The sequence below is a fragment of the Sinocyclocheilus grahami genome, unplaced genomic scaffold (genome assembly GCF_001515645.1).
Source record: "Sinocyclocheilus grahami isolate Dianchi unplaced genomic scaffold, SAMN03320097.WGS_v1.1 scaffold15.1, whole genome shotgun sequence".
In the NCBI taxonomy this organism is placed as follows: domain Eukaryota; kingdom Metazoa; phylum Chordata; class Actinopteri; order Cypriniformes; family Cyprinidae; genus Sinocyclocheilus; species Sinocyclocheilus grahami.
This window is the reverse complement of record NW_015505194.1, coordinates 3,613,561-3,626,200: the sequence shown is the minus strand read 5'-3', so window position 1 is coordinate 3,626,200 and position 12,640 is coordinate 3,613,561. Positions and strand designations below refer to the sequence as shown.

Sequence of the window (12,640 nt, the reverse complement as noted above, 5' to 3'; positions counted from 1 at the left end):
CCCCCCCCCCATTTCTTTCTTTCTTTTTTTTTTTTGCACTGGGAAAATTTGTCAAATTAATTTTCTACATAATAAAACGTGTTAAATGTAGTACTGCACTCTTATTTATTCTTTTATTATTTTAAAAGAAAAAACAACAATAAAAGAATAACAAAAAGAATATAAATAATGTTTGTGCACTTATGCATCATGGCATACCATTTAGGATTTGGGGTTTTTAAATGTTTTAGAAGAGTTTTATGCTAGCCAAGGCTGCAATTATTTCTTTAAAAAAATACAGTAGAAAAATAATATTGTGAAATAATATTACAATTTCAAATTTGTTTTCTATTTTAACATATTTCAAATTGTATTCCCATGATGGCAATGAATTTTCAGAAGTCATTAGAAAACATTATAAATTCCTTTAGCATTATAAATTCCATTTGTACCATTATAAATTCCTTTATTTTCACTTAAACTTTAATGCATCCTTGCTGAATGAAAGTAATAATTTCTTTAAAAAAAACACTGTTCCTCAACTTTTGAATGGTATGGTACTGTATAAATGCATATGTATTATATATATATATATATATAAAATGAAATTGAAAAACAGTAATGAGATATTATGCAGTTTATATAAAAAATTTTTAAATGCATTTCCTAAATAATAGCAAAAGCAACAAGATTTGTTGCAATGACAAATGTAATGTGTTCAAATACATGTGTTTTATGGAAGCTGTACACTGTTGAAGTTGCAAAACTAATTTATTTTGTTCTGCTTTTATGAACTGATAACCTACCCCTGCCAGAGATCTTGTGTGGGTCTCGAGGGATTTTAGCAGCCTTTTAAGCAGGTTTTGAAGACAAATAAGAAGTACAAAACCAATGAAAACATTTAATTGGGTTTTGATACTGATACTAACTGGTAGCCAATGCAAAGGCATTACGGCTTATTATACACCTCTGGCCATGGATTAACTGTGTACTTGTATTTAACTGTGTATTAATAATGTCTATGTGCCCAGTTTCCACCCCTGGTTTGATCATCAGTCCATGAGTTCTGTGTCTGTGGCATCTCATGTTGCATGATGGAATAGACCTACTTATGGAGATGTGTGTAAATATAAAATCACTATTCAAATATTTTCTCCACAGCACCAGGAGGAAGTCAGGCTTATATTATGTAGCTAACAAGATCAGTCAAACCAGAGCAATTGCACTCTAATGTCCCTTGAGCAGGAAATAATCTGAATGATTTTAATGCTTATAGGACACTGATGGTGTTCTGGAGAGTCTGGTGGATCTGCATGGTGAATAGCCAGATACACTGTTCATTTGTGGGGATTCACGGTGACACCAGGGATTGGACTGTGTATGAGTAAAGCACGGTTGTGGTTTAAAAGATTAACATACATCTGTCTGATTTTCTTTGTACACTGCAATGTTTTGTTTGTTAATGTTTCATTGCTGTTCTATTAAATCTGTTTACATTAAGCCCACATTTAGTGCAGTACATTTTCTTTAGGAGGAAATGCACGCTTCAACCTTCTGTTAAGAAAATAACCGAATTCATTAAAAAAAGTATGGTTTATTTTTTAAGCGTGTTCTTGTCTGGGTTTATATTTAATAAGCCACTAAATGATCTAGACTTACACTTACATTGAAACCTAACACGATATTGCCTCTTAGTGGTCATAGAAATATGAACTTTTCACAAAAAAAAAAAAGTCACTGTTTTTGATCCTGACACAAAATGACCAGCTAACATTAATTGACTAATCATATCAGCAGCACATGTGAAAGTGTGAATGAGTACTAGTCAGGTAAAATCACTATCATACTAATTAGATTGTAAGAGCAGACTTATTGCTATAAGAGGAGGGACGAACGCTTCCAGTCATTGTGTTCTTGTTAGCAATGGTTACCTCCAAAGAAACACGTGCAGCCATCATCGGTTTGCATCAAAATGGCCTCACATGCAAGGAAATTGCTACAAAGAATATTGCACCTGAAAGACCCATTTACCGGATCATCAAGAACTTCAAGGAGAGAGGTTCGACTGCAGTGAAGAAGTCTTCAGGACATCCCAGAGTGTCCAGCAAGCGCCAGGACCGTCTCCTCTTGAGGAGTCAGCTACGGAATCGTGTCACTAGCAGTGCAGAGCTTGCTCAGGAATGGCAGCAGGTTGGTGTGAGAGCATCTGCATGCACAGTGAAGCCAATACTTTTAGACAATGGCCTGGTGTCAAGAAGGGCAGCAAAGAAGCCACTTCTTTCCAAGAAATACGTCAAGGACAGACTGAAATTCTGCAGGAAGTACAAGGTTTGGACAGCAGAAGACTGGTGCAAAGTTATTTTCTCTGATGAAGCTCCCTTCCGACTGTTTGGGACATCTGGAAAATCGATTGTTCGGAGACGAAATGGTGAACGCTACCATGAGTCCTGTGTTGTGCCAACAGTGAAGCATCCTGAGACCATCCATGTGTGGGGTTGCTTTTCAAACAAGGGAGTGGGCTCTCTCATAATTCTGCCCAAAAACACTGCCATGAATAAAGAATGGTATCAAAATGTCCTGCAAGAGCGACTTCTTCCGACGAAACCTATATGCAATTTGGTGATGATCCGGGGATTTTCCAGCATGATGGAGCACCATGTCACAAAGCAAGAGTGATAAAGAAGTGGCTCGAAGATCATTATATTGAAATTTTGGATTCTTGGCCAGGCAACTCCCCGGATCTCAATCCCATAGAGAACCTGTGGTCAGTCCTCAAAAGGTGAGTGGACAAGCACAAATTGTGATCAACTCAGAGAACTAATAAGGCAAGAATGGATCGCCATCAGTCAGGATTTGGCCCAAAAGTTAATATCCAGCATGCCAGAGCAAATTGCATGAAGAACAAGGGTCAACACTGTAAATATTGACTCATTATATTTTTTGCCAATAAAAGCCTTTATAACTTATGATATGCTTATCGTTGTTTTTCAGTGTACCATAGATGTGGAAAAAATAATCTACAAATACTGAAGCAGCAAACGTTGCAAAACACAACATTTATGTCTTTGTATTTATACTCCGTTTAGTTTAATTTGTATAGTGTGAAGGCATTGTGTAAAAAGTGTGACAAAGAAGAATCTGCCAAAAGTAAATAACCACCCACATATTGAATACAGCAGACTTAGACTAAATGAACGAGTCTACAGAGGGAATTCTCAAAGTTGTTATTTAACAGTTTCTCACTAGAGGGAGCTAAAGTTAACAACAAACAGTTTCGTTTCGTTTGTTTTTTGGGAGAAAGCTGGTGGAGAAACGTGTCATGATGTTCTTGGTGTTTTCTGTTGCCTACATTTTCTCCACTCGGAATACATGTGTGAGATATGCATTGTCTTATGCATATGTTTTAAGTCAATTTGTTTTTCTGTGGTTGTGCCAGAAATGCATTTTAAAAACTGCCCATGAAATCTATAACTGCATACAAACCTAAGTTTTAAGACTTTACCTATATCATTTTCAGCATTTTCAGTTTATATGAGTATGTTTGCAGGCAGCACATGAACAAAAATCAAGTGTTTAGACTTCTTGCCCTAGACTCTTCCCAGGGGTTGTTTGATTGACAGCTGTTTTGACGGCTTTGGGCTGCTTTCAGAGGCGTGAGAAGGAGGTACTCTGTTTTGGAGGTCACATGCTAGAGTTCTTTCACAGGCAGAAAGAAGAGGAGGAGACAGAGCTCAGAGTCCCAAGAATGTTCCTGTCCCAGCTCAGAGCATCTCTGATTGGCTGCCTGGCTCTTCGCAATGGAACAGCCCACTTCCTCCACAGCCCAGCAGTTGTATTTTAACCTCTTTGGCCCTGTGCATGCTTTTTATGTAAACCGTGTGATTGCTTGAGTTGGTCTTTGCAGCCTTGACAGGGCTCCTTTATCAGCTTGCTTGCACACTCGTACTGGAATAGTCTGGAATGCCGCAGCTGTATCCAGTGATAACACTCTGGTTTGGGAGTTACACACTGCACAGTTTCCTGTGACAGCAGAGGAGACGCTTGCAGAAAGCAGAGAGGGAGGAGTGACTGTGCAGGCTTTGTTTTCACACAGGACAGGTGTTGATTTGTGCAGAATACTGAAGCAGCCCTATTTTCAGGTGCTTTTTTCTCTCTATTGTTTTCTTACTATCTTTGCCATTGTGTTGTGCTCAGTAGCTGGAGATGTTTGCCGTCACTGCCTCTGTGCTCCGGCGAGGAGCTTTGAGATACCGAGACAGCCAGTGCACCATGGCAACCATTGTATCTGGAAACAAGACTGCACAGTGAGTTTGAGTGTATTTGAGGGCCCTTGCAGATGTAGGAATCAGGTGCATCGGGGGCCTTTTTAGGCCAGGGACCCCCTTTTTTGGATATAGAGATGTTACAAATTGTATAAAATTGAGTGTTGCATTTTTACATTCCAGTGTTGCACCTGTCCTATAATAATATATTAAATGATATAATAATGTGTTATTGTAGATATATACACTACCTTTGAAAAGTTTGCAGTCAGTCAAAAAACATTTTTTTATAAGAAATAATCCATTGCATTAAATTGATCAAACATGACACTAAAGACTTTTACATGATTACAAAATGAATACCCTGAAAAAAATTTGTCACGGTTTCCAGCAAAAATATTTAGCAGCACAACTGTTTTCAACATTGAAAGTAATAAGAAATGTTTCAAATCAGCATATTAGAATAATGTGACACTGAATACTGAAGTAATGGCTGATGAAAATTCAGCTTTGCCATCATAGGAATATATTACTTATATTAAGATAACAAATATAGTTATTTAAATTGTAATGATATTTTGTTCTGTTTTTACTGTATTTTTGATCAAATGTAGCCTTGTTGAGCATAAGATACTTAAAAAGCATTTAAAATCTTACAAACCCCAAACTTTAGTATATAATATATAATAATCTATTAATATAATTATTTACATACTTTACATTGCTAATGTTGTTAATCATTATCAATGTATATTATGTTTTAATTGTACTTAATACACCTTATGAGAAGGACATTGAAACATTTAGGTGAAGTTCAGCTTTAAGATTGCAACTTAATATAGTACTTTTGTTAAATGTATGTTTTCATTTATTACTTGAGATCAAGCAATAATTGAATATACCCCCTTTTTAAGACGCTTAAGTTAGATGCCATTCTTCTCTTTATGTCCAGACAGGTGAAGGAGCGGCTGAAGAAGGAGGTAGCAGCGATGAAGAATCAGTTCCCAGGCTTCAGACCTGGCTTGGTTGTGCTGCAGGTCAGTCTGGACCTTTTGCTCATTATTTTGGCCCATATAATAAACCTTGTGGTGATAGCTAGCTGTATCATTTTTATCTCTCTTGATAATCTGACTCATCTTTCTTCTTTTTTTTTTCTTTCGCTCTACTCCAGATGGTCATTTGGTAATATGCCCCTTTCTTTTCTCTCACAGTTGTGGGTGTTGTGGTAAAATATATAATCTCCCTATGGCTTCATGGTCATGCGTTGATAAATGCAAAAGTGTGCAACGTGAAAGAAAGGTGTGTTAGTTTAAGGTCACCATGATAAGATAACATTGACATGGTGTGTGACTCATATCTTGGTCCATAATTATCTCACTGCTTGAACTGTGTTGTTTTGTTGTTCTTTTAAAGTTCAGTGTTTTTGTTTTTGAAACACTGTTGACCATTACATTTAAATAACCAGATTTAAAACTTCATATGAAAAATACATTTACATTTCGGTATCAAAATGCAATATTATATATTATAACTATTTTTATAATGTTTATGTATTCATAAATGTTCATAAATATTACATTTTTTAAATATATAACGCATACTAATATTTACACCAAGATGTTATATATATATATATTAATTTACACATAAATAGTAGAACATTAAACATAATTTTGATTAAAAAAAAATTTCACTGAAATATTAAAATTTTAGACATTTAGATTTTACACCATTATTTTGTAAAAATTTAAACCAGCATTACATTTGAGTGAGTTGTTTGCTGATTCTGTTTTTATAGGACATACAAATGTAAATTGTCTAAATGTATTAGACTAACAATATATAATTTCTACACATTAGATCAAGTTAAATGTTTTACTTTTCGTCTTTGCACACTCTCGTGTACCCTGTGTTTTGTTGTAGGTTGGGGACAGAGATGACTCAAACCTCTACATCAGCATGAAGCTCAAGGCAGCAGCTGAGGTTCAGTGAGCTGATTTAATAAGCAGAAATCATGTTTATCATAAACCTCTCGCTGACACTGGCTCCCTCTCTTGCATAGATTGGAATCAATGCGAACCACATTAGGCTTCCCGAGACAGCCACAGAGGATGAAGTAAGAGAAACATGCCCCAAGTAATAACAACAGTGTGATTCACCTCGTCTCATTTTTTGTCCTTTCTCCCTTCATATGTCCATGCGGCATTGCTTACAATTCATTATAATGAAAATTAGAGGTGTGGGAAATCTTCGGTTTATATCAACTTTGGATCATGCAGTTCTTTCTGATCTAGTTTTGCTCAGAGGTTGGAATAGATAAATGCATTCTGAGCTATTAAATAAATATGGCACATAGCTAATGAAACTATTTTGAAACAGAAAGGATTCGATTCTGAAGACTGATCCCACTGGTTTTCTTAAGGTCCTGAGAAGGATAGTTGCAGTGAATGAGAATCCTGCAGTCCATGGTCTCATCGTACAACTACCGCTTGACTCTATCAACCCAATAAACACAGAGAAAGTAACCAATGCTGTGGCCCCAGAGAAAGATGTTGACGGGTAGGTGGAATTCTGTTATTTGCTTGAAATATATGTTTGAGGGACAAGATGGATCAAATGTGCCTGATAGTGGATTTAATCTTACTAAACTTACTGAAATAGACAGGTAGTGCAGACTGCAGACTTTTTCTTCACAAAGTCATGTTGTTGCGTTTTACACTTTTTTTCCTATCGTTTGATCCATTAGGCCCCTGCTAGGTTTAGTTTCCAGGTCTCGTCACTCTATGTGGCTCTCTTATCTGTTTTTTCCACTCAGAGTCAGAAGGCCAAAGGCCTTTTTTGTTGATGTGTGTGAAAATTGGCCTTTTTTACCGATTTCAGTTATCTAAGTAAAAATAGTTTTTAGAATTGTCGGTGGGGGGAGTGAATAACCAGCTCTCTATTCCACCTTCAATACCACAACTGAGGTGAGACCCTTGAGCAAGGCATCGAATCCCCAACTGCCCCCGGGAGCCGCAGCAATATGGCTGCCCACTGCTCCGGGTGTGTTATCTCTACTGTGTGTGTGCACTTGGATGGGTTAAATGTAGAGCACAAATTCCGAGTATGGGTCACCATACTTGGCCATAATTCACTTCACATCATTTGTGCAACTGTATGTGATTTAAAATGTGTTTATTGCAATTACTGACAGGAGAACTAAATAACCGCAATATATATAATGAAATTGCGTTTTTAGGGCTGGAAACTGCTGGTTATCATTTTAATAGGAAAATTCTAATAGGAAATGTGATGCAGAAAGACTGAAATCTCCAAAACTGTTTGTCAGGAATGTAATATATTTACAATAATATATTTCAAAATCAGTAATACCGTACAATCTCACAACAATGCTATCAATTTGATTCTTTAACTCAAATCACATGGTTAAAAAAACTATTTTTGATGCTGGTGCAAAAAAATACTCTTTAGGTGTTAGTTGTTTTATAAATATGATATAGATCTGAAAATATGCCTAATTTTCAGAAAAACTCCCTAAATGCATGGCTGATTTTTTAAAAATCTCCACAAAACATTGTAACTGTATATTATTTAATGTGTCTTCCTCTCAGCCTGACCAGTATAAATGCAGGAAAGCTGTCTCGTGGAGACCTGGGCGATTGTTTCATTCCATGCACTCCTAATGGCTGTATGGAGCTCATCAGTCAGACCGGTGGGTAGAAATCTTATGAAGTGCTACCCATGAGCTCTAGCTCTCATCAGTCAGAATCATAGCGTGATTGTCTAGGGGGCCTTCGTACTACGGCACAATCAGTGTGCAGTGTGATTGGATAGGTGTGAAATCTATATATATACACACACACACAAACTCATGGAGCGGTGCAGGCTAATGACTGGGTGGTGAAATGAGCCGTCACCCTAAGGAAAGAAAAGAAGGATCCAGAACATTCTTTTTTTAGTAGCAAAGGTATGTGCGTCAGAAAAGGGCATAATAAAGAAAAGAGCTCTTATTTAAAACCCACTGAGCTTCCTTGCTGTCTACTGTCTACATGGGCATCATCTCTAATAATCTTAAAAAGAAACAAAAATATTTGGTACAATACTTCATTTTAATTATTGAATGTTTAATATAATTAAATAATTTTAATATATTTAACGTTTGTATTGGTACTTTGCTTTTAAAGGAAATTCACTACTATTTAAAAGTTTGGAGTTGATCAAATATTTGAATATTTTTGTAAAGTCTTCTATGCTCATTAAGGCTGCATTTATTTGATCAAAAATTACAATAAAGGACAGTAATATTGTGAAATACACAATTTAAAATAACTTATTTTTGTTTTTAAAAATAAATTTAAATGTAATTTATTCCTTTGGTGGCAAACATAATTTTTTTTTAGCAGCCATTACAGTCACATGATCCTTCACAAATGATTCTGAAAACCATGATACTTTTTTTTTTCTTTTAACTGTCAATTTAATGCATCCTTGCTAAACAAAAATATTAATTTCTAAAAAATAAATAATTAAAAATAACTTTTGGTCGGCGCCAATAGTAGCGCACCGACATATAGCGCCACTGTGCTTCGGGCATCCCGAGTTCTAATCTAAAAAAATAAAAACACTTTTGAACAGTATATTGTAATGTACAACCTAAATTTCTGTCACCGCGTCAATAATCTTGTATTTTTAATGCTGAGCTTGTTGCAATGCATTCTGCCTTCTCCACGAAGGCTGCATGTGATGCTGCTTTACAGTTTGGCTCAAACAAGGCAGCATAATTAAAATGAGACCTTTAGAACAAGCTTTGTGTCAATAGTGTGTTTAACAATGTTAAATAGAGTTTAACAATGTTAAAATGCTCACTGGGTTTTGGAACAGAGCAAGTGTGATTCATGTGTGCAGGTGTGAGTGTGATGGGGAAGAATGCTGTCGTGATCGGCCGCAGTAAGATCGTTGGAGCTCCAATGCACGATCTGCTCTTATGGAATCACGCCACAGTGACCACCTGTCACTCAAAGACCCTTGACCTTGCTGAACAGGTTGGTTTCATCTGCTTTTCTCATGCTCTGTTTTAAATCCCTGTTCCCAGTTTTGATTATGAGCAATTCTTCAGCTAGATTTTACAACAAAGAATAGCTCATTACTCTTCTTAAAAAAGTAAAAGATGAATTTAATGTTTGCTTTATCGATATTTAGTACAGACCTTGACCTGGCATGCAGTTCGGTTTAACAAATGGAGTAGGTGAATGTTGGAGTAACTTTCAGTGTATTGTTTTCTTTAGGTGGGCAGAGCAGACATCTTGGTTGTGGGTGCTGGCAGAGCTGAGATGGTGAAAGGAGAGTGGGTGAAGAAGGGGGCGGTGGTCATAGACTGTGGTATCAATCATATACCAGGTCTCTCTGCTTGACTCTATCTACTTGTTTGAAACAGTCATGGAATATCAAATAGCCGCTGGTTTTAGCTCACATATTTACCTTTGACTCACAGACAGCAGTAAAGCCAGTGGGAAACGGGTGGTGGGGGATGTGCACTACCCTTCAGCTATAGAGCGAGCTGGATATATCACCCCAGTGCCTGGTGGAGTCGGACCCATGACTGTAGCCATGCTGATGAAGGTATCATATGAGGAGCAAATTACTTTGTATGCTTTGTTTGTGCACATAGACCCAATAAGGTAAAAGAAAAGTGGACAACAATTTTGCTGGCGACAACTCTTACTGACAAATGAATGCTGTAAGCTGCTTTGCATTGACAGACTTGTGTATAATCACTGTAACATTGAGTCTTATTTATTTCACGCTCACAAGCTGAAATCAGTGGAAATTTTGAACTGCATTCCTTGAACAAGCTTTCAGTAAAGAACTGAAAGATGTTAATGTCACAAATTAAAAGTTTAGAACTGTAATAGTTGATGCTGTACTAGGAATGGGCTGTAAATTTCTGGCCAATACCAATAAGCTGATAATTATTTTTATTTTATGGTAGATATTGAAAAGCTTTTCTGTTTTGTATATTTAAATGACAAAATAAGACTAATATTTTTTAAGTAACAGAGTTCAACCAGTGTGTGTGGGTACCTCATTGTCTGACAAACAAATCACGAATATTGGTTCCCCACAAGGTTGTGTCCTCTCACCCTTACTGTTTATTATGTACACAAATCATTGTAGGAGTACTTGCCCAGCGAGATATCTAATAAAATTTGCAGATGATACTGCATTGGTCAGTCTCCTTAGAGGGGATGAGGACAGTCATGGACCCTTTTTAACTGAATTTGTTTCTTGGTGTGATGTATCAAATCTCAAGTTAAATGTTTCAAAAACTAAAGAAATGTGTATTGATTTTAGGAAAGAGTCCTCAACGAGTGCGACCATTATTAAAGGGGACCAGATTCAGAGGGTAGAAGAGTATAAATACCTTGGAGTTGTTTTAGATCACAAACTGAGGTGGGATAAATGGACTGACGATGTGAACAAAAAAGGGCCAGCAAAGACTATATTTCCTTAGGAAGATGGTGTCATTTAGTGTAAGCCCTCCATTGTTAAAGGTGTTTTATAACTCTTTTATTGAAAGTGTACTGACTTTGTGTATTATTAGCTGGTTCGGGAATGCTACGGTGGAACAAAAGAGTATGTTCAGGAAAATTATAAGAACTGCAAGTAAATTACTTGGTATCCCTGTGATGGGTTTACAACAAATTTATCAGACTAGATGTCTTGGTAAAGCTATGAAAATTATATCTGATGATAGGCACCCACTGTATAATGAGTTTGAGCTCTTGCCTTCGGGTAGAAGATTCAGGATACCGGTGTTTTTTAAAAATAGAGGGAAAAAATCTTTTTTAACACAGGCAGTGAAGTGATTAAATGAAAGATAGGAAAGAAAGAGTTTTTTTCCTTTTATTTTTATTTTTATGTAATGAGCAGGTCTCACTCAGTAATTAGCACTTCTTGATTAATTGATGTTAAATTGTATTGTTTCTATTGTGAAATTTATGTTGTATTGTCGTTTGTGAGAACCGCATATTGAAACAAGACACTGAAACAAAATTTCCCCAAGGGGATAAATAAAGTTACTACTACTAATCACAATTATTATAAATGCTATGATTTAATTTATGCATCAAAACATTATTTATATATACGGTAATATATATAGTATATACACTATATACTATATGTTATATACATACCATATATTTATACACTACAATTTTACAAGGTTTGGAGTCAGTACAGTACATTTTGAAAGAATACTTTTATTCAGCGAGGACACATTAAATCGATCAAAAGTAACATCAAAGACATTTATAATTTTATAACATATTTCCATTTCAAATAAATGCTGTTCTTTTGAACTTCATATTTATCACAAAATAAAAAATAAAAAAACACACAAGAGTAATGACTGCTGAACATTCTTGTTTGTCATCATCAAAATTACATTTTAAAATATATTAAAAAAGAAAACAGTTAATTTAATTTGAAATAATTTTTCACAATATCACTGTTTCTACTGAATTTTGGCAGATAAACGAAGCCTTGGTGAGCATAAGAGACTTCTTTCAAACATAAAAAAACATACTTATAACGATACTGTACAGTATGAAAAGGCTTGTTTTTACAAATACTTATGCTTTCTCATTTGGATTTTGACCAGAATACAGTGGAAAGTGCAAAGCGGTTTCTGCAGACATATACTCCAGGAAAATGGAACATAGAGTACACAAAGAAGAAACCCCAAGAGCCTCAGCCGAGGTACTGTTGTGGCTTGCATGCTTATATAAAGATTGTATAATGTAAACCCATTCGTGCTGATGCCTATTTCATTTTCTCAGTGATGCTGAAATCTCCTGTTCATGCCAAAGCAAACCAATTGGTGAGCTTGCAAGAGAGGTGGGCTTGTTTTCTGAGGAAGTGGAGCCATATGGTAGGAGCAGGGCTAAGATACGACTGGATGCTCTGAAACGCATGGAGAAACAGCCTGATGGGAAATATGTGGTTGTCACTGGGTAGAATGCATCCTGAAATATAATTATGTGCATTAGCATAATCTTATAATGTAGTAACCTTCCACAAGCACCAAATGGAACCTTACAACACTTCATTAAGCCTGGTTCACACACTACATTCACATCCAGCTTAAGCTCTGTCGTCGAGCAATTTGCCAAACAAAAATAGTGCTTTCAAAGTCAATTCATTTTGTGTTACTGTGATCAGAATAACTTCTACTCCATTGGGCGAGGGAAAGCACACCACCGCTCTCGGACTGGCTCAGGCTTTAGGGGCCCACCTGAATATCAACACTTTTGCCTGTGTGCAAGAGCCTTCCCCAGGATCCTTTTTCGGTGCTAGGGGTGAGTGACCCCCCCCCCCCCCCCCCCCCCCCCCCCCCC

The 12,640-nt window shown here is 36.4% G+C and overlaps 1 protein-coding gene across 3 annotated transcripts in view; it reads left to right on the top strand.

The window, feature by feature from the left end:
- mthfd1a (methylenetetrahydrofolate dehydrogenase (NADP+ dependent) 1a, methenyltetrahydrofolate cyclohydrolase, formyltetrahydrofolate synthetase) overlaps nt 1-12,640 on the top strand; it is an 84,241-nt gene that overhangs the window by 64,201 nt on the left and 7,400 nt on the right. For 2 of the 3 annotated variants that reach the window (XM_016294663.1, XM_016294648.1), the window contains exons 1-13: nt 3,820-4,077; nt 4,174-4,283; nt 5,194-5,278; nt 6,165-6,224; nt 6,304-6,357; nt 6,664-6,800; nt 7,853-7,953; nt 9,147-9,283; nt 9,527-9,638; nt 9,733-9,860; nt 11,905-12,002; nt 12,083-12,256; nt 12,465-12,601. In XM_016294663.1, coding sequence (XP_016150149.1) covers nt 4,183-4,283; nt 5,194-5,278; nt 6,165-6,224; nt 6,304-6,357; nt 6,664-6,800; nt 7,853-7,953; nt 9,147-9,283; nt 9,527-9,638; nt 9,733-9,860; nt 11,905-12,002; nt 12,083-12,256; nt 12,465-12,601 — 1,324 coding nt within the window. In that variant the 5' untranslated portion in view covers nt 3,820-4,077; nt 4,174-4,182. Of the gene's footprint in view, nt 1-3,819; nt 4,078-4,173; nt 4,284-5,193; nt 5,279-6,164; nt 6,225-6,303; nt 6,358-6,663; nt 6,801-7,852; nt 7,954-9,146; nt 9,284-9,526; nt 9,639-9,732; nt 9,861-11,904; nt 12,003-12,082; nt 12,257-12,464; nt 12,602-12,640 lie in introns of those variants that run through there. The other variant, XM_016294655.1, reaches the window with a different exon arrangement.